Here is a 20,593-nt window from a genome sequence, read left to right as displayed (position 1 = left end):
TAGCATTTAAATATGAGTTCTAAAATCTTACTGGCTTTATTTTTGAATATATTCACTGAGCATGCATAATTTTTTAAAATTAGTTTTATACTAGTTTAGAGCATATTTCTAGAGCCTTCTACATATCTTCTTTGGAACAGTATTTCTATAATTCAGTCTATGACAAGAAAATAGAGTGTACCCACAGAAACTGCTTTAGCAATATTTCAGCCTCCCCCTCCATTTTCAGTTGTTTTTATAATGACTGAACCAATAATCACAATAATAACTATTACAAAACAAACATCCTTACCAGGAAACTTTGAGATCTGTCCCAGGCAGTGGGCAGGTTTTATTGTCTTGATTTAAAATGCTAGGATACACTTCAAGGCCAGCGTTTACAGTGATAACTGGCCTGGCCCTGGTTTAAAAAAAAAGAAAAGAAAAAAAAAGTTATTTAAAATGTTAGATTGATCTAAGCATTTCAGGTTCACATTCATTGCATACACAGTGTGATGTTCACTAAAGCAGTGTTTATAATAGCAAAAAGAAGAGAGAAACAACCTAAACTTAGCATGACCAAATATTCCAGTTTGCCCAGGACTGTCTTGACTTTTATCAGTGCAAGTCCCATGACCTGGTAAATTCCCCTCAGTTCCAGGCAAAGCAGGACCACTGGTCACAACCTATCTGAACGCAGCCCATTAAAGCAAGATGGTTAAACAAGTTGTGGGATATCTACCTAATGCAGTGCAATACAGTGGGGGAAATGAGTGCTGTAAAGCCATTTGTGCTAATATAGGATGATATTAGCCAAGACATAATGAGAGGAAAAAAAACCCCATGTACAAAGGATGTATACACACACACACATAATTTTTTAATGCACAGAATATTTATGACAGGATATACTAATAAAACTAGTAACTGGTGTGAGAGGAAGTATATTTCTCTGATTGTATGCCCTTTTTACATTGCTTGAATTTTTACCACATGTATGTATTACTTTGTTAATAGCAATTTTAAAAACTGAAACAATAAATTAAAATAGTTTCCAAAGTTCAGATGCACAGGTTTACGCTCTGTACAAAAATACAGTAGCCTCAGGGCAGTGTATTTGTCTCAATCATGATAAATCCTGGAATCTGTACAGACACAAGCTGCCCCGAGAGGCACAATCAAGTTGACCCATCACAACCTCCACTACACAGTACCAGTGTTAGTTTTCCTGCCATGTGTAAGCACAGTCCATAGAGGTGTAAACATCTTAATCTACTTGGGATGTTAGTTGATATTGTAAGGCATGAGGAATTGATGAAATTCAGATAAATACTGGGATTATGTATGAAGCTGGGAAATGGAGATATGGGGATTTATACATATTGCTCTAGTAAAAATATTCATTTGGGGAATCATTACATACTGCCCTTGTGGTCACAGAATGCTGTGGCACAAACACCAAGTTCTTGTCTCTTAGAGGAAAATGTAAACTCCTATAATTTTAAACTCATATAATCTAAAACACAGGAGAGCATCTTTGAACATAATTTAAAGAACAAAAAGGGAAAATTCTGAATGCTTTCCTAAATAAAAAAATCTAGGGCTTCCCTGGTGGCGCAAGTGGCTGAGAGTCTGCCTGCGGATGCAGGGGACACGGGTTCGTGCCCTGGTCAGGGAAGATCCCACATGCCGCAGAGCGGCTGGGTCCGTGAGCCATGGCCGCTGAGCCTGCGCGTCTGGAGCCTGTGCTCCGCAACGGGAGAGGCCACAACAGTGAGAGGCCCGCGTACCACAGAAAAAAGAAAAAAAAAAAATCTATAGCTTTCTCTACTTTGGGATCTCCTTGTATCATTACTACTTGCCTGAAGCAAATCTTGAATAGAAAGAACAAATTTTATCATTACTTCAAGAAAATTAAACTGAAATTCAAATACTGGTACTTAACTATAAAACTTTCATATAATTCATAATATTCCTATATTACTAGATATGGAAATGCTTACCTGTATAATACAGCTCTATCTACACCGAAAGCTCCTACAATTAAGTCTTAAAAGAGAGCAGAAAAATATGTTAATAATAATTATTTTTTAATTCACATATCATTCCATAAAGCTCTCAATGTGTATAATAAAGATATAGACATAGTCTCAAAACTATTCTTCATTAAGTGGTTGTAAGACAACATCTAAAAGGCTAAAATGTATATGAAAACTTTAAATATGCTATCATCAATGGCAAACACTCATCATAAAACTAATTTTTTCATCCATCCAGGTAGACAAGACTCTTTTTAATGGATACATAGTAAAAATCAGCAACAATAAGGAAGTGTATACCATGCAAACACACACATCCCCAAAGGAAAAAGCTTTATAGATGCCTGTGGATTTTACAATTTCATTGTAAAATTTCTTTTTTTTCATTTACTTATTTTGTTTCAAAAACAAAACAAAACAAAAAAAGCACAGTACATATACACTTGATCCTTGAACAACATAGGTCTGAACTGCGCGGGTCTAGAACTGAGCGGGTCTACTTATAAGTGGACATTTTTCCCCACTGAATACATACTACAGCACTACACAACCTGAGGTTGGCTGAATCCGCAGAGGTGGAACTGTGGATACAGAGGACCAAGTGTACAGTTAGTTATATGTGGATTTTTGACAGTGCAGAAGGTTGGCACCCCTAACCCTCATGTTGTCCAAGGGTCAACTGTACTTAGAATGCTTAGAATGACAGCAGATAGCATCCAAATCAACAAAAATAGAATGCATTAGTTTTTATATGTAGCTGGTACCACTGGTTCACAATTAGGAAAAAATGAAATCAGAACTCTCTCTCTCAGTATACCCAAGCTAAATTTGACAAAGCCCTTTCTAAGCAGAAAAGTACATGAGAAACCATAAAGACAGGTACAATGGATTACATAAAAATTAAGAATTTCTTTATGCCCAAAAAGAAAACATGACAAAACTGAGAAATATACGTAAGAGTTAAGGAGTTAAAACCCTCAATATTTAAGGAACTGCCACAAGTTAAAAAAAAATGAATGAAAGAAAAGAAAAACAACATTCCAATAGAAATGGAGAAAAAAAGATGTAGAAAGGAAATTCACAAAAGTAAATATATATATGCAAGTAAACAAGCCTTATTGTGAGAATTTACTGAGATAATATATTTCATAAAAATCATGATGATTAGTCAAGTCCCTAAAACTGCTAGACCATTAAAAACAAAAAGAGATGGCTGACATTCGAAAACTTAGACTGAGCTTTTGTTTATAGCTTCCACATTCTGACATTTCATTACAGACTTCAAGACAATAAAAGAAGAACTACGAGTACGTGCTTTATATTGGAAGCTCCCAGGAAACAGCTGTCTGTGCTTTGTATCCCCTCAATGACGAGAACAGTGCCTTGAACAACGGCAAGGGCTTGAACAGTAGTTGAAATATTGAATTTAAATGATTTATAACAGAAATCAAGAGAGCAGTAACTAATACTACTTGCTATTAGGACCGAAAAATCTAAGACGCTCTTTGTATTTCTAGGAAAGCACCTGGATATCCATTCTTGTCTATATCCGTGGCTCCTTTCATTGAATAGCCGAAGCTTGGTGGCATGCTCCGAGCAGCCCACTTCCCTTCAAGGATCTGAGATGGTACCGCATTCAAGCCTGTAGGTCTTCCATTGAAAATATAAACAATTCCTTTTTTATCTTCACCCCCATATGGAGCAGCAATTGCAATATCTGAGGGGGAAAAGGAAGAGGGAAGAGGGAGGAGAGGGAAATGAGGGAGGGGAGAAGGTGAGGAATAAAGGAGGAAAGCAGAGTGGGAGGGAGGAGGGCAAGGATGGAGGGAAGGAAGTCTTAGTGCTCGTCATTATTTCTGTGGAAAAGGTCTTAACATCTTTAGAACCCATGTATCATGTTTATCAATTCCAAGTTCAGTAGGGTACTCTTTTTTTTTTTTTTTTTTTTAAACCAATGCCATAAAGCCTTTATTTCCACGGGGATCGCATGTACAATTCTCTTCTCTTTCTGGGAAAGAACTTTTCCCATTCCCCATTCCAGGACACATCCTGGCCATTCTCTCCTCTCCCTTTGGCTGGGCTACCCCATGGGACCTAGGAGACTTCCTGCGGCGGGGAGTGGCGGGGAGTTGCGTGGGAAGCAGAGGCAGCTGTGGTCCCACGGCACCCTCATGTGGTGCTGTCCAAGATGACAGCCTGCTACTCAAAGTAGGAAGCCCTCCAAGAAGGAATGAGTCCTCTGGGCAGCCAGGCTCTCTACTTCAGGCAAAGCAGCCATGCGTGGTGGCAGTAGGGTACTCTTAATTCAAAAGCAACAACCAAATTCAAGGAGATTCAAGCAAAACTGTATGGAAATGACATTAAAATTTGGAGCCAGATATTCCGGGTATGACCTTGGACAAATCACTTAACCTTTCTGGACCTCAAATGCCTCATCCTTAAAATAGAGGGGAAGGGACATGTAAAAAGATTCATCTAAGGTTCATTCTAGCTCTTAAAATTCTAGTTAATTTAGTTGGGCATGGTTTTCAGGTTTTTTTGAGAAGTCAACCTGACTCAGAAAGTTGAAAGTTATGATTTCATCTCTATCTTGCTCAACTTACACTGAAATGAAATAAACAAATAAAAAGTTTGAAATGCTTTAAAAACAAAACAGTACACCAAACAGTCACTATGATCTTTCCTAACTCTAGAATATATTACAAATAACTATGCCCACTTCCTTCTATCTTTGCTGGTTCCACCCTGGACAAGCCATTCTCATTCTTTGCCTGGACCCCTAAAGCAGCCTAAGGGGCCTCCCACTTCTACTCTTGCCCCTATAATCCATTCTCTTCAAAACTGCCAAATGTTGGGTTTCCCTGGTGGCGCAGTGGTTGAGAGTCCGTCTGCTGATGCAGGGGACGCGGGTTCGTGCCCCGGTCCGGGAAGATCCCACATGCCACGGAGCAGCTGGGCCCGTGAGCCATGGCCACTGAGCCTGCGTGTCCGGAGTCTGTGCTCCGCAACGGGAGAGGCCACAACAGTGAGAGGCCCGCGTACTGCAAAAAAAACAAAAAACAAAAAAAACCCTGCCAAATGTTAATATCATGTTATCTTCCTTCTTAAAATCCTTATTTCCCAAAGCATTTACGTGTTACCTGGTTTGTCCATTCATCACCCCACTCCCAACCCCAAGTCTACCCTCACTCACTCTTCCTACCAATCCCGGCCCTTTTCTCTGTTTCTTAAACTCAGCAAGCGAGTCCGCATCTCTGGATTTATACTTGCTGTTCCCTCTGCCTTAACAGTTCTTGCTCCAGAGCTTTTCAAGCTTTGCTCCTTCTGTTTGTCCAAATCACAGTTCAAATGTCATCTTGTCAGAGAGGTCTTCCCTGGCCATGCTATGGAGCAATGCACTCTCCCCTCTCCATCTAGGTACTCTCTATCATGTTACCTTGCCTTTTTTTGTTTAAACCCACAGCCTTTATCACTATCTGAATTTCCCCTTGATGTGTTTACTCTATGGCTCCTCCACAAAACATAAATTTCATGAGAGCAAGGATGTGTCCATCTTGCCTATGACAGCCCCTATGTACCAGCCATTCCAAACTGACTCAATTTACTTAATATACCCGAAATGTTTTCAGCCCCCTCAATGCTGCAACCCCTGAGACATCAAACATACCTTGGTCACTCATCTTTTCTTTAAGACCATTATGCCCAAGAATATCTCAAACACTGTGATGACTACATTCCAGTGTTTACTTGTTCACATTAAATTTGCTCCTACTCATGCTAAATTCCTTAAGGACATGGATGGGCTCTAAGTTATCCTCTCATTTTTAGCAGTTAGAACAGTGCTTGGCCTGCAGTAAGCGCCAACTAAGAATTTGTTATCCTTAAATAAAAAGTAGTATTTAAATTATGTAAGAGTCCTTCCTTATCTTTTTTAAGTTTCAAAAGATAAATATAACTTCTAAATTGACATGTGCATTAAGAAAGTTTTTATTAAAATACAATTTTCCAACAGAATATGGCTCTACTGTTGAGAGATGGTTTTAAAAAATTCTCCTTACCTTTTCTAAACCTTTCATTATTTTGTACATTCTAATCATCTTTTCTCTTGGCTGGTATCTGTCTAGTCTGGAGAGCCCTACTTTTCCATGTCATCAGTCTCTTCCTTTGATCATTTTAGTTTCTCTTTTCTGTGTTTTTTCCCTCTGCCTTTCTGGAGAAGTATTGACAAAAACTCCACATAATTGTGGAACATAATTTTATTGTTTTGTTTTCGGCAACCCTCTTGATGATATCTAGGGTTTTTCCAGTGGGTGTAAGTGGAAAGGGAGGAAAACAGCAGCAAAGACATAACAGAGAGTCAATGTCATCAGGTCTGAACAAGGAAAAGATCCAGGTTACAACCAATACTTCATTATATGTATATATAAACCATATATACATATAAACTACAAATACATATATATACACATATAAACTATATAAATATAGTTACATAAATAACAGCTCAGATCATTTTCTCCTGAAGACACTGTCATTCACAATCTACTCTTTGGGACAATAAGACCCCAGGAGACACTTTGGGAGAATAAAATCACCTCTATGGTATCTATCTCTAAAAGTAAAATCTCTTTGTAAAATCGTTGTAAAACTTCGATATTTTTTAGCTGTCATTGCTTATAATTTTTGTGTTCACAGATAATACATTTTAATAGAAATAGGGAAAACAGGATGAGATGTTATCTGGATCCTGATATTAAAGAAACATTCTTTAAAGTGTGTGGAATATCCTCAAGACAAGGTGACAGCAAACACGTCCAGGCTTTACCAAAACACCTGGAGACAGGCCCAGCTATAGCAACGAACTCAAATGTGTTCAAGGTAGAACCTCGAATCTGGCCCTGTGTTTTCTAGGTAGTCTTTGTTATCAATAAGTAGTGATTTGGTCTGTTCTATAGTATTCTTTTACAGTTCTATGTTGAACTTTACACCAGAATTCCATTTGATTTATGTTAAGTTCTCTTGGTGGTAAAAAATCTTTAAGACTATTTTAGGAAGCAAAATGTCCCCTTGAGTAGTTTTTCACTAACAATGAAAACTTCTAGGGTGAGAGATGACACATCTAGTGTGACATAAAACTACCCACAAGGCAGGAGTGGGGTCTTGAGGCCAAACAAACATTTCCCTTTTCTACTACTAACTGGGAGATTTGAGAGTCATCTGCATTTCTGAAGCTTTCATCTTAATTTATAACTTTCTTTACATTTTCAGGGGCATATCCCTATATATTGTTGATTATACAAACACACCAACAGTTCAATTCTTCATTTTGTGACCTCTAGAAAGGTTTTTAGCAGTATTCTTTAAAAAAAAAAAACAACTTGGTAATCTTCTAAAAAAAAAAACTTGGTAATTTGTAATCTGTATTTCACTCTATAGTAGAAGCCAACTTTGATTTTTAAAGATATCTACAGCTATTAATTAAATTTTTAAATGGGACTATTATAAAACACTGAGCTTATACCTTTTTACTTGTCCCCATGAAGGGAGATATAACCTCCCTCAGAATATTCTGGACAGCCACAACAATAAAATATTAGTGGCAAATAATACCTTTGAGGGATGCATTAGGGTCAGCATTGCCTTGACAATATGCCTGGGAGCATTTTTTACACTTGTATCCAAATGGACAGCAGAGGGCACTGCCGCTAAGCAGGACAGAGACACAGAAAATCACCAGCTCACACTGGGCTCCCTGGGAATGCAAGCTCCTTTCTAAAATGAAACACTTTGATAAACTGGGAGATTGGGATTGACATATACACACTACTATATATATAATAGATAACTAATAAGGACCTACTATATAGCACAGGGAACTCTACTCAGTACTCTGTAATGAACTATATGGGAAAAGAATCTAAAAAAGAGTGCATATATGTATATGTATAACTGATTCACTTTGCTGTACAGCAGAAATTAACACAACATTGTAAATCAATTATACTCCAATAAAAAAATTTTTTTAAATTAACCACTCTGACGCTCTAATTTGAGGCTGCATGAATAATAACTTATGAGAATCAATTTTTGAAAAGTTTGTTCTGATTTTTTTTTTTTTTTTTTTTTGCGGTACGCGGGCCTCTCACTGTCGTGGCCTCTCCCGTTGCGGAGCACAGGCTCCGGACGCACAGGCTCAGCGGCCATGGCTCACGGGCCCAGCCGCTCCGCGGCATGTGGGATCCTCCCGGACCGGGGCACGAACCCGTGTCCCCTACATCGGCAGGCGGACTCTCAACCACTGTGCCACCAGGGAAGGCCTTTTGCTCTGATTTTTAAGGAAAACGAGCAACTTGTCATTGAACCTGGTGTGTCACTCAAATCCCTCTTTCCAGGAAGGAGGTTTGCTCATGTGAACTTCTATGGGTGGGGTACAGGACTTTTCCAGGCGGACACAGAAAATCAGGACACACAGCTGTTATAAACTTTGACCTTACCATTGAAGCCGTCCTGGTCCAGATCTCCCAAAGGGGCTATGGCGCTGCCGAACCTTGCAAAGACCTCAAACCCATTCAGTTTGGTTGTCTGGAAGTCTCCCGAAGCTCTTTGGAGAGACACTGAGACCTGCCCCACCTCCTGGAGTTTGCCATCGGAACCACGATCCATGAAGAGAGGCGCTCCAATAAATACGTCTGCGTAACTAAAAAACATAATCTGTTTCACCAAAAGCAAGATCGAATTCCATGTGACTACTAATAATCATTTTCCTTCTTATTAAAACTCAGGTTTTCCTCTTTCTACAGCTCGCATAGCCACACTTGAAATGATCATTTCTAATTCAAACCTGCCTTCAGCTCTTTTAAGAAACTATGAGTAATTCATAAGTTACTTTATTCCTTCATATTATAAAAGCTATTGAAAGAAATTATTAACAACATAAAGGTTTTCTAGTATTCGTGATTAAGGTTGCTTCAAATCGGTTCCTTAAATAGAAAGCTTAGCAGGAAGGGGAGCGAGAAACAGAAGAAAAAATGTTTAGTTTTAGTAAAGCTCGTAAACACAGAGGAAACTGTTTCTGGAAACATTTTGTTAAACTTACTCATCCCCATTAATGTCAGTGGCAGCGACAGAAAATCCAAAATATGCGGCCATCTGGATAATAAGATGAAAATGAAATGTTTACATTTCATCCAACTCGTTGAGACAGTTAATATTTGTTGTATATTTATCAAATAGAAAGGGTTATTTTTTTTCTCTGCATATAGTGCTTCAATCTAAATTTCTTCTTTTGTTTATCCTACCAAAACAATGACAATCAGTTAATGAGGCTTGTATACTCTCCTAGATTTACTGGCAAGACATAGCCCATGGATATCATTTCGGTGTCTTCAGCACATGCCATTTAAGTCCAAGTACAATCAAGCCTCCTTCCAGGGCCCCACCTACTGTCTCCCTTCCTCTCCACTTACCCAAAGCATGCCAGACAAACACACTACCGGAAAGAGAGACAGTCACAAACAGACGTTTCAACCGAACCCAAGAAGTTATAAATGATGCCTATGCAGTAAAAATAATAAATAATAATTATTAATAGGTCATAAATGGTTCTTCCTATGTGAAACCACTACAACTCTAAAGAAATTACTGTTCGGAAAGATAGAGACTGGAATTCATTTTTGTTTCACATCTCAATCAACTATGTGCCAGTGGTTTTGCTTTTGAATTACACACAGTACAAATGTACTTGGTTTTATCCTGGGCTTGTTTTGCAGAGGGAGAAAGAATGTCCTCTCCCCACCACAGGAGACTGCTGGCCATCACAGACAGAGCAGCCTGGCTGGAAATACACGTGAAAAAGGAAAGTTCTAAAGAGACTCTGACATACAAAACTAGGAGAGGTGACAGATTAAAGACAAACTAAAATGAAGGATGAGTCAACAAACCAAAAAAAGTAAAGTTAGCAAAGCTTCCAAAATCTGATTAGCTGAGCTATCAGGAGGGAATGATATGGGAGATTAATATGTTAATCTATTTTGAATTTATACAGTGTAATTGAGAAAATGAAAAGTGCAATCTGTGTTCAATCACAAGGTAATCAAGTGCATTCTATTTGGGGTACCATGATGAAGTGCTGACTGGAATTTAACAGAATACTATTCTTGGGCCTTGGGCTCTCAGGGCATCAGGTCTGAAACTGTAAAGAAAGGATGGCATTTACTGAGCCAAGTCTTGGCCTGGGTATTATCACTAAAATATTTTCCTTTGATTCTCACCACAACCCCATGAGCAAGGTACCAGTATCCCTATTTTTATACATGAGCCACCAGATTTACAGTGGGAGACACCTTGCCCAATGTAGCAGTGAGTAGTGAGAGGCCAGGTCTGTCCTAATGGAAAGCCCATGCTTCCCCCCACAAAAGAGCTGAGGAGGAACAGAGAAAGCATCAAGGATCAAGTACAATGAGATCCAGAGACACACATGGTCATCTGACAGGAGAAGCTGCTTGAGATGAAGAAGTCACAACAGCACAAAGGGACAGCCACCCCTGCCACAAGCCTAATGGCTGTCAACTGCAGGTGTCAACCCTGACCACCACACAAACGGGAAGAGGTTTACTGGGGACCTCGGGTCTAGTTTCCCATCCTATCAATCCTCTCACAAAGCCCAACAGAGTCAACTGAACAAGAAGTGGGCTTAAATCCCAGATCCGTAAACTAGGAGACTTTTTTCTCTACCTATTGATTAATTTTTCCTTTATCATTACAGATGTACCTCGGAGATATTGCAGGTTCAGTTCCAGACCACCACAACAGATCAAATAGCCTAATAAAGTGAGTCACACAAATTTTTTGGTTTCCCATACATATAAAATTTACATTTACACTATATTATATAGTCTGTTAAGTGTGCAATAGCATGATGTCTAAAAAAACAATGTACATATCTTAATTTAAAAATACTTTATTGCTAAAAAATACTAACCATCATCTGACCACTCAGGGTTGCCACAAACCTTCAATTTGTAAAAAATGCAGAATCTATGAAGCGTAATAAATCGAAACGCAGTAAAACAAGGTATGTCTGTACTAATTTACCACTTCAATCTTTGAGTCATACAATACAGAATATTATAAAATGCCTGTAATTGTAGAGAATGTCTAGTACTAAGTTTTAACTGAAGAATGTTTTATTTCTTGTAGCACAAATGAAGTTTACTTGTAATATCTATAGTAAACACATCTGGGCCATGCTTTGTTTTACATCTAATAAAATTAAAAGGCATAGATCATTCTTTAAAAGAGAATTTAATGTCATCAGCAAGGAAAAAGGAATTTTTTGGTTTTGTATGTGTGTAATTTGATTCTGCATTCCCTTTAAAAAAAAAAAAAGCTACTAGGGCAATTACAAAAGTCTTTACCTCAACAAATCACTTCGGTTAAAACAAAGGAGAAATATTTAAAGCTTATTTTACATCTATAATATCAAATATTAAACAGGTACTATATATTGACTATTAAACCATCAGAATATTACCAAGAAAAGTTTTAAAGACATTAGGAAGTGCTGGTGTTAAAATGTTAAATGAGAAAACAAAACAAAACCCAACACAACACTTTAAAAGCATACCTGTTCTCCAGTAAAATTGTGTAAGGAGGACATGTTTTTCCCATCATAAATGTAAACCTGCGCAGGAAAAACAAAAGCATATGAAATAGAGTAAAATATAAAACAACCCAGATATTTTTAGAAAACACCTTTTAACTTTCCTACCATTCCCAAAGTCCTTGCTGCTCTTGGAACTCCTGAAACAAAGTCTGAAAAGAAAAAACTTAATTACTCATTTTTAAGGCCAGTATTGGCAACTGCAGGAATAAGTGGTTATGTCAGAAAGCTTTAAGTGTTATTTCAGTAGACAATGAGCAAGAGATTTTAAAAACTTGGTACTCCATAATAAATGACCCCAGCATTTTTTAACCACAAAATCAAATCTTTACGAAACATGGAAAGATTCTTGAGAACCTCAAATAAATACATGTGTGCCCTCAAGGCATTCACAGCCTTGTGAAAGAGAAGAGACAAGAGAAAAGGGCTTAAGAATGAAGAAAAGCTAAACATACAGTAATGAAAGATAATTCAGAGCAAAGTGAAACAGGGTAGAGGTGGCACAGAAATGTGATTAAAATCAGGTAGAGTCTAGGATCCCCAGGTTGAGCTCTGAAGATGAACAGAGAGAGGATGGGGTAACAGCTTCACTGACAGAGCTTGGGAGGATACAAATTACGGGCCTGAAGAAAGAAGAAACTATTAAACTATGCCTCTCCAAGAGAACTGAATCTGCTGAAATCAAGAATGAAGGAGCTGAAGAAATAACTGAAGTGCTGGGGGCTGGCAAGGAGCAGACAAGAGGTCACTGAGGCCCTCAGCCCCCTTGGCTGCTAGAGAAAGTTTACCAGAGAATAAGCTCAATTTCAAAATTCTTTAATTGCTGAAATTTTTCTATGCCACTTGTTTCAAATGCTTAGTCTAATTTTTTTAAAGAGGATTAAATATAGTTCAAGTGCGTCATACCATCTATGCCATCACCGTTGAAATCTCCGACGGCCACTGAGTAACCTAAGGGGAACCAAAGGTAAGACACCATCAGGGCAGGACTGGTTATCTTCAGCGTACTTGCTGACTAAGCTTTCCTGGAAAATATCTTCAAGTAATTCCTTTAATTATGTAATATTTTGTCCTCTAGAAGTAATAGATTCATATGTGTGTGATAAATACATCTTAAAGAAAATAATGGAGTTAAATACTTAAACAGTATATCTCTGTTAGAAATATAAACCTGTTTTATCAACTTTACAAAGGAGTCAGTTAAAAACAGGGTAAATCTGCATTCATCATAAAGAAGCAACAAATAACAGGTTTTCTCAATCAGCAAAATACTACTTCTGTCATGTATATTTGGTTTAATGAATATGAGAAATTTAAAGAGAGAGAACAAAAGTTAATAAATCCTAAACCAAAACTGTAGTTTAACATAGTGAATAAACGTTCAGGAGTCAGACTGCCTGTGTTGGAATCTCAGAAGAGCAAGTTACAAATGAGGGGCTTTAGGCAAATTATCTTGCCTCTCTGTGCCTGTTTCTTTATCAATAAAATGGGAGTAAAACAGTAGTACACTTTCATAGACCTGTTGTGAGGATTAAATGAGTTAATACAAGTAAGCACTTAGAACAATGCCCAGGATGGACCAAGCATATCTTAAAGGTTATCTATTATTATTATCATTGTGTTAATAATCATGCTCTTAAATTTCAGTTACTGACATACAGCATAACCTAAGTACTCATAACAAATATGTTCCTTATATTTTAAGAAAATCTTAATCTATTTCACATAAAAGATTTTCCTACTGAAAGCAGCATATGTAAATACAGGACAAATCCACCACACCAGAAAATGAATCCATATTTTGATTTTACCTACCCAAGTAACTGTCATCAAAAATAGCTTGTGCAGTCCGAGTTGCTAACTGGTTATTATACTTGATGCTATAAACTTTGGGGTCATATTTAGATACAATTTCTGCTATTTGATCTGAAATGAGCTGACCTGAAATAAATACATAAAATAAATTATAATGTGAAATGTGTGGACTTGAAAAAAATATATAAAATAAATGACAAGTTTCTAATGGGAACTTTATGACGTAGATGATGGATAGCACCTGCATGAAAGAAAATAGATTAGACATGTCTTTCTAATTATTAGCCTTAAATAACTCTTTTCATAATACTAAAACTGAAATTTGATTATTTTTTAAGTCACAATTATTTCTATTCAAGCTAGTACTTAAAATTAGTCTCTGCTAAAAACCAAAAATTTATAAATGCAGAATTAGTTTTAATTCACTCAAAAAAAAATAAATAAATCAATAAATAAATCAATAAATGGAATCATAAAATCAAAGATTGTTTCCAAACCAAATTTCAAATTAGAACTTGAAAAATCTACTGAAATAATTACTTTTACCTTCATAATAATTTGTTAAACTGATTTTTTTAACAAGTTATTTGGACACTTTTATGAAAGCAGCCTGAATGAGTGAGTTCACTTTTCTTCCCAACCTTAAGTTATTAAGTACACAAGAAATCCAGACAACTACATAAAAATCGACTGCCTCCCTGCCCCAAGAAAGGTTGATTTATCAAATGCCATCTCCATAACATATGAAAAATAATCTCTTCATTTCTGCTATTTCAGAAAGAAAATCATAATAGCTAAAGACATTAATCTTGTTCCAATTTTTCCAGTCACATAAGCCGAGTTTGTAGGGCAGAAACACTTTCTGTCTGGGTCACTACTTTACCCTGTGTGCCTGAACAGTACCTAACACATAGGAGGGATTCATTAAATATTTCTTGAATCAAAGAACACAGGAAAATTTATCATGTCTTTGGAATAAAACACCATTATCATTTTCTCTATTCTTACAGAGACAATTCTGAGATCTATAGAAAAATTCATCCTAATATCTTACCTATTCACGGTGAAACGTGCTGATTTTAATCTTATTAAAACAAAATATTCTCCGCCCAGTCACTGAGTTTTCAGTTACATATTATATACCATTTATAATAAATCTCTAGTGAATATAATATTAATAGTATCTGTCCTAATTTATAATAAACAGGAATGCATACATTGTGCATACTCAAGGTATTAAAAGAACAAGTCATTTAAACATGTTCACAGCTGTGTCTCTTAAAAAGGCAGAGTTAACAAGGAGTCCTGACTGAGAATCACAAAATCTATCTTTGGTTCCCTCACATGCTCATCAGACACTTCCCTCCCTACCACTGAATGACGTACCTAGCAGTAAAGAAGAAAAATAAATCCATGTTTTATAGCTAATTAGAAAGTATTAATATCTATTTTCTTACACAGAGTCAGAACTGCTATTTTAATTTTTATTGTAAAACTGTAAAACTCAAGTATAAGTTTCCTAAATCATTTCATTTTCCAATAGAGGTACAATTCATAGAAATTCAAAATTTTCAGTTTTAGTATGTTTCTCATACTGATCCTCTTTGCCTGATTTTTCTTTTTCTCCTTTGCCATCCCTTCCAGTTTTTCACTTATTCCCAATTCTCATTACTTCGTATTTTCCTTCCATCCTGTTTTCCTTCAGCAAATCTCTTTTTTTAGTTTCCCTTTCTATAAAGCAAAAGCATGGGTTTTCCTACAAGGAAGCAAGTAAAGAAAGCAGAGTGCAGAATACAGAAGTAAAATTCAGAATCAGAAAGTACTTGCAAATCAATATAGTCATAGATTTTCCAATTCTTCCAAATATTGCCAATGCTTGAATAACAGAATCTGGTAAATGGCACTTTTTAGAAGAAAATAAACATGTGACTATATTGACTAAATAAATGTGTCTCTAATGATAAATGAATAATAAACTAAGAAAATAAGCAGATATAGTTACCTATTTTCAAACTGTCAGAAAATAATGATCTGTTATACATTTGTTCAAATGGTAATTTTATTAGTCCTCAGAAAATGACTAAAGAATGTAGTGTTTTATCTTTACATCAATCGTCAATGCCAGTTTAATATATTCTTTTGAAACTTAATAAGATCCTCTATTTTAAAAACTCCCCAAACACAAAGAAATCATTCTTTTTTTTTGTTGTTGTTGTTTTTTACTTTTTAATTTTTTTTTTTAAGTTTATTTATTTATTTTTTTAATTAGTTTCTGCTTTATAACAAAGTGAATCAGTCATACATATACATCTGTTCCCACATCCCTTCCCTCATGCATCTCCCTCCCTCCCACCCTCCCCATCCCACCCCTCCAGGCGGTCACAAAGCACCGAGCTGATCTCCCTGTGCTCTGCGGCTGCTTCCCACTATCTATCTACCTTACGTTTGGTAGTGTATACACGTCCATGCCTCTCTTTCACCTTGTCACAGCCCACCCTTCCCCCTCCCCATATCCTCAAGTCCATTCTCAAGTAGGTCTGCGTCTTCATTCCCGTTTTGCCCCTAGGTTCTTCATGACATTTTTTTTTTTAAATTCCGTATATATGTGTTAGCATACGGTATTTGTCTTTCTCTTTCTGACTAACTTCACTCTGTATGACAGACTCTAGGTCTATCCACCTCATTACAAATAGCTCAGTTTCGTTTCTTTTTATGGCTGAGTAATATTCCATTGTATATATGTGCCACATCTTCTTTATCCATTCATCCAATGATGGACACTTAGGTTGTTTCCAGCTCCGGGCTATTGTGAATAGAGCTGCAATGAACATTTTGGTACATGTCTCTTTTTGAATTATGGTTTTCTCAGGGTATATGCCCAGTAGTGGGATTGCTGGGTCATATGGTAGTTCTATTTGTAGTTTTTTAAGGAACCTCCATACCGTTCTCCATAGTGGCTGTACCAATTCACATTCCCACCAGCAGTGCAAGAGTGTTCCCTTTTCTCCACACCCTCTCCAGCATTTATTGTTTCTAGATTTCTTGATGATGGCCATTCTGACTGGTGTGAGATGATATCTCATTGTAGTTTTGATTTGCATTTCTCTAATGATTAATGATGTTGAGCATTCTTTCATGTGTTTGTTGGCAGTCTGTATATCTTCTTTGGAGAAATGCCTATTTAAGTCTTCTGCCCATTTTTGGATTGGGTTGTCTGTTTTTTTGCTATTGAGCTGCATGAGCTGTTTATAAATTTTGGAGATTAATCCTTTGTCAGTTGCTACATTTGCAAATATTTTCTCCCATTCTGAGGGTTGTCTTTTGGTCTTGTTTATGGTTTCCTTTGCTGTGCAAAAGCTTTGAAGTTTCATTAGGTCCCATTTGTTTATCTTTGTTTTTATTTCCATTTCTCTAGGAGGTGGGTCCAAAAGGATCTTGCTGTGATTTATGTCATAGAGTGTTCTACCTATGTTTTCCTCTAAGAGTTTGATAGTTTCTGGCCTTACATTTAAGTCTTTAATCCATTTTTAGCTTATTTTTGTGTATGGTGCTAGGGAATGATCTAATCTCAAACTTTTACATGTCGCTGTCCAGTTTTCCCAGCACCACTTATTGAAGAGGCTGTCCTTTCTCCACTGTACATTCCTGCCTCCTTTATCAAAGATAAGTTGGCCATATGTGCGTGGGTTTATCTCTGGGCTTTCTATCCTGATCCACTGATCTATCTTTCTGTTTTTATGCCAGTACCAGACTGTCTTAATTACTGTAGCTTTGTAGTATAGTCTGAAGTCAGGGAGCCTGATTCCTCCAGCTCCGTTTTTCGTTCTCAAGATTGCTTTAGCTATTCGGGGCCTTTTGTTTTTCCAAACAAATTTTGAAATTTTTTGTTCTAGTTCTGTGAAAAATGCCATTGGTAGTTTGATAGGGATTGCATTGAATCTGTAGATTGCTTTGGGTAGTAGAGTCATTTTCACAATATTGATTCTTCCAATCCAGGAGCATGGTATATCTCTCCATCTATTTGTATCATCTTTAATTTCTTTCATCAGTGTCTTATAGTTTTTTCTGCATACAGGTCTTTTGTCTCCTTAGGTAGGTTTATTCCTAGATATTTTATTCTTTTTGTTGCGATGGTAAATGGGAGTGTTTTCTTGATTTCATTTTCAGATTTTTCATCATTAGTGTACAGGAATGCCAGAGATTTCTGTACATTAATTTTATATCCTGCTACTTTACCAAATTCATTGATTAGCTCTAGTAGTTTTTCGGTAGCATCTTTAGGATTCTCTATGTATAGTATCATGTCATCTGCAAACAGTGACAGCTTTACTTCTTCTTTTCCAATTTGGATTCCTTTTATTTCCTTTTCTTCTCTGATTGCTGTGGCTAAAACTTCCAAAACTATGTTGAATAAGAGTGGTGAGAGTGGGCAGCCTTGTCTTGTTCCTGATCTTAGTGGAAATGGTTTCAGTTTTTCACCATTGAGGACAATGTTGGCTGTGGGTTTGTCATATATGGCCTTTATTATGTTGAGGAAAGATCCCTCTATACCTACTTTCTGCAGGGTTTTTATCATAAATGGGTGTTGAATTTTGTCGAAAGCTTTCTCTGCATCTATTGAGATGATCATATGGTTTTTCTCCTTCAACTTGTTAATATGGTGTATTACATTGATTGATTTGCGTATATTGAAGAATCCTTGCATTCCTGGGATAAACCCCACTTGATCATGGTGTATGATCCTTTTAATGTGCTCTTGGATTCTGTTTGCTAGTATTTTGTTGAGGATTTTTGCATCTATGTTCATCAGTGATATTGGCCTGTAGTTTTCTTTCTTTGTGACATCCTTGCCTGGTTTTGGTATCAAGGTGATGTCGGCCTCGTAGAATGAGTTTGGGAGTGTTCCTCCCTCTGCTATATTTTGGAAGAGTTTGAGAAGGATAGGTGTTAGCTCTTCTCTAAATGTTTGATAGAATTCACCTGTGAAGCCATCTGGTCCTGGGCTTTTGTTTGATGGAAGATTTTTAATCACAGTTTCAATTTCAGTGCTTGTGATTGGTCTATTCATATTTTCTATTTCTTCCTGAGTCAGTCTTGGCAGGTTGTGCATTTCTAAGAATGTGTCCATTTCTTCCAGGTTGTCCATTTTATTGGAATAGAGTTGCTTATAGTAATCTCTCATAATCTTTTGTATTTCTGCAGTGTCAGTTGTTACTTCTCCTTTTTCATTTCTAATTCTATTGATTTGAGTCTTCTCCCTTTTTTTCTTGATGAGTCTGGCTAATGGTTTGTCAATTTTGTTTATCTTCTCAAAGAACCAGCTTTTAGTTTGGTTGATCTTTGCTATCGTTTCCTTCATTTCTTTTTCATTTATTTCTGATCTGATCTTTATGATTTCTTTCCTTCTGCTAGCTTTGGGGTATTTTTGTTCTTCTTTCTCTAATTGCTTTAGGTGCAGGGTCAGGTTGTTTACTCGAAATGCTTCCTGTTTCTTAAGGTGGGATTGTATTGCTATAAACTTCCCCCTTAGAACTGCTTTTGCTGCGTCCCATAGGTTTTGGGTCGTCGTGTCTCCATTGTCATTTGTTTCTAGGTATTTTTTAATTTCCTCTTTGATTTCTTCAGTGATCACTTCGTTATTGAGTAGTGTATTGTTTAGCCTCCATGTGTTTGTATTTTTTACACATCTTTTCCTGTAATTGATGTCTAGTCTCATAGCATTGTGGTCGGAGAAGATACTTGATACAATTTCAATTTTCTTAAAATTACCGAGGCTTGATTTGTGACCCAAGATATGATCTATCCTGGAGAATGTTCCATGAGCACTTGAGAAAAATGTGTATTCTGTTGTTTTTGGATGGAATGTCCTATAAATATCAACTAAGTCCATCTCGTTTAATGTATCATTTAAAGCTTGTGTTTCCTTATTTATTTTCATTTTGGATGATCTGTCCATTGGTGAAAGTGGGGTGTTAAAGTCCCCTACTATGATTGTGTTACTGTCGATTTCCCCTTTTATGGCTGTTAGTATTTGCCTTATGTATTGAGGTGCTCCTATGTTGGGTGCATAAATATTTACAATTGTTATATCTTCTTCTTGGATCGATCCCTTTATCGTTATGTAGTGTCCTTCCTTGTCTCTTCTAATAGTCTTTATTTTAAAGTCTATTTTGTCTGATATAAGAATTGCTACTCCAGCTTTCTTTTGATTTCCATTTGCATGGAATATCTTTTTCCATCCCTTTACTTTCAATCTGTATGTGTCTCTAGGTCTGAAGTGGGTCTCTTGTAGACAGCATATATATGGGTCTTGTTTTTGTATCCATTCAGCCACTCTGTGTCTTTTGGTGGGAGCATTTAGTCCATTTACATTTAAGGTAATTATTGATATGTGTGTTCCTATTCCCATTTCCTTAATTGCTTTGGGTTCGGTATTGTAGGTATATTCCTTCTGTTGTGTTTCTTGCCTAGAGAAGTTCCTTTAGCATTTGTTGTAAAGCTGGTTTGGTGGTGCTGAACTCTCTCAGCTTTTGCTTGTCTGTAAAGGTTTTAATTTCTCCATCAAATCTGAATGAGATCCTTGCTGGGTAGAGTAATCTAGGTTGCAGGTTTCTCTCCTTCATCACTTTAATTATATCCTGCCACTCCCTTCTGGCTTGTAGGGTTTCTGCTGAGAGATCAGCTGTTAACCTGATGGGGATTCCCTTGTGTGTTATTTGTTGTTTTTGCCTTGCTGCTTTTAATATGATTTCTTTGTGTTTAATTTTTGACAGTTTGATTAATATGTGTCTTGGTGTATTTCTCCTTGGATTTATTCTGTATGGGACTCTCTGTGCCTCCTGGACTTGATTAACTATTTCCTTTCCCATATTGGGGAAGTTTTCAACTATAATCTCTTCAAATATTTTCTCAGTCCCTTTCTTTTTCTCTTCTTCTTCTGGAACCCCTATAATTCGAATGTTGGTGCGTTTAATGTTGTCCCAGAGGTCTCTGAGACTGTCCTCTGTTCTTTTCATTCTTTTTTCTTTATTTTGCTCTGCATCAGTTATTTCCACTATTTTATCTTCCACCTCACTTATCCGTTCTTCTGCCTCAGTTA

At 36.8% G+C, this 20,593-nt stretch overlaps 1 protein-coding gene across 2 annotated transcripts in view; it reads right to left on the bottom strand.

The window, feature by feature from the left end:
* Positions 1 to 20,593, bottom strand: part of ITGAV (integrin subunit alpha V) — a 93,616-nt gene that overhangs the window by 26,884 nt on the left and 46,139 nt on the right. For both annotated transcript variants that reach the window (XM_081242102.1, XM_081242103.1), the window contains exons 7-15: positions 13,495 to 13,620; positions 12,586 to 12,630; positions 11,788 to 11,831; positions 11,644 to 11,700; positions 9,115 to 9,167; positions 8,513 to 8,715; positions 3,544 to 3,735; positions 1,983 to 2,028; positions 293 to 400 (exon numbers count right to left, since the gene is read on the bottom strand). In XM_081242102.1, the coding sequence (XP_081098228.1) occupies positions 293 to 400; positions 1,983 to 2,028; positions 3,544 to 3,735; positions 8,513 to 8,715; positions 9,115 to 9,167; positions 11,644 to 11,700; positions 11,788 to 11,831; positions 12,586 to 12,630; positions 13,495 to 13,620 (874 nt within the window). The remainder of the gene's footprint in view (positions 1 to 292; positions 401 to 1,982; positions 2,029 to 3,543; positions 3,736 to 8,512; positions 8,716 to 9,114; positions 9,168 to 11,643; positions 11,701 to 11,787; positions 11,832 to 12,585; positions 12,631 to 13,494; positions 13,621 to 20,593) is intronic.

The sequence above is a fragment of the Mesoplodon bidens genome (genome assembly GCF_964165515.1).
Source record: "Mesoplodon bidens genome assembly, chromosome: 8".
In the NCBI taxonomy this organism is placed as follows: Eukaryota; Metazoa; Chordata; class Mammalia; order Artiodactyla; family Ziphiidae; genus Mesoplodon; species Mesoplodon bidens.
The sequence above is the reverse complement of the archived record's forward strand: the minus strand, read 5'-3'. Positions and strand labels throughout refer to the sequence as shown.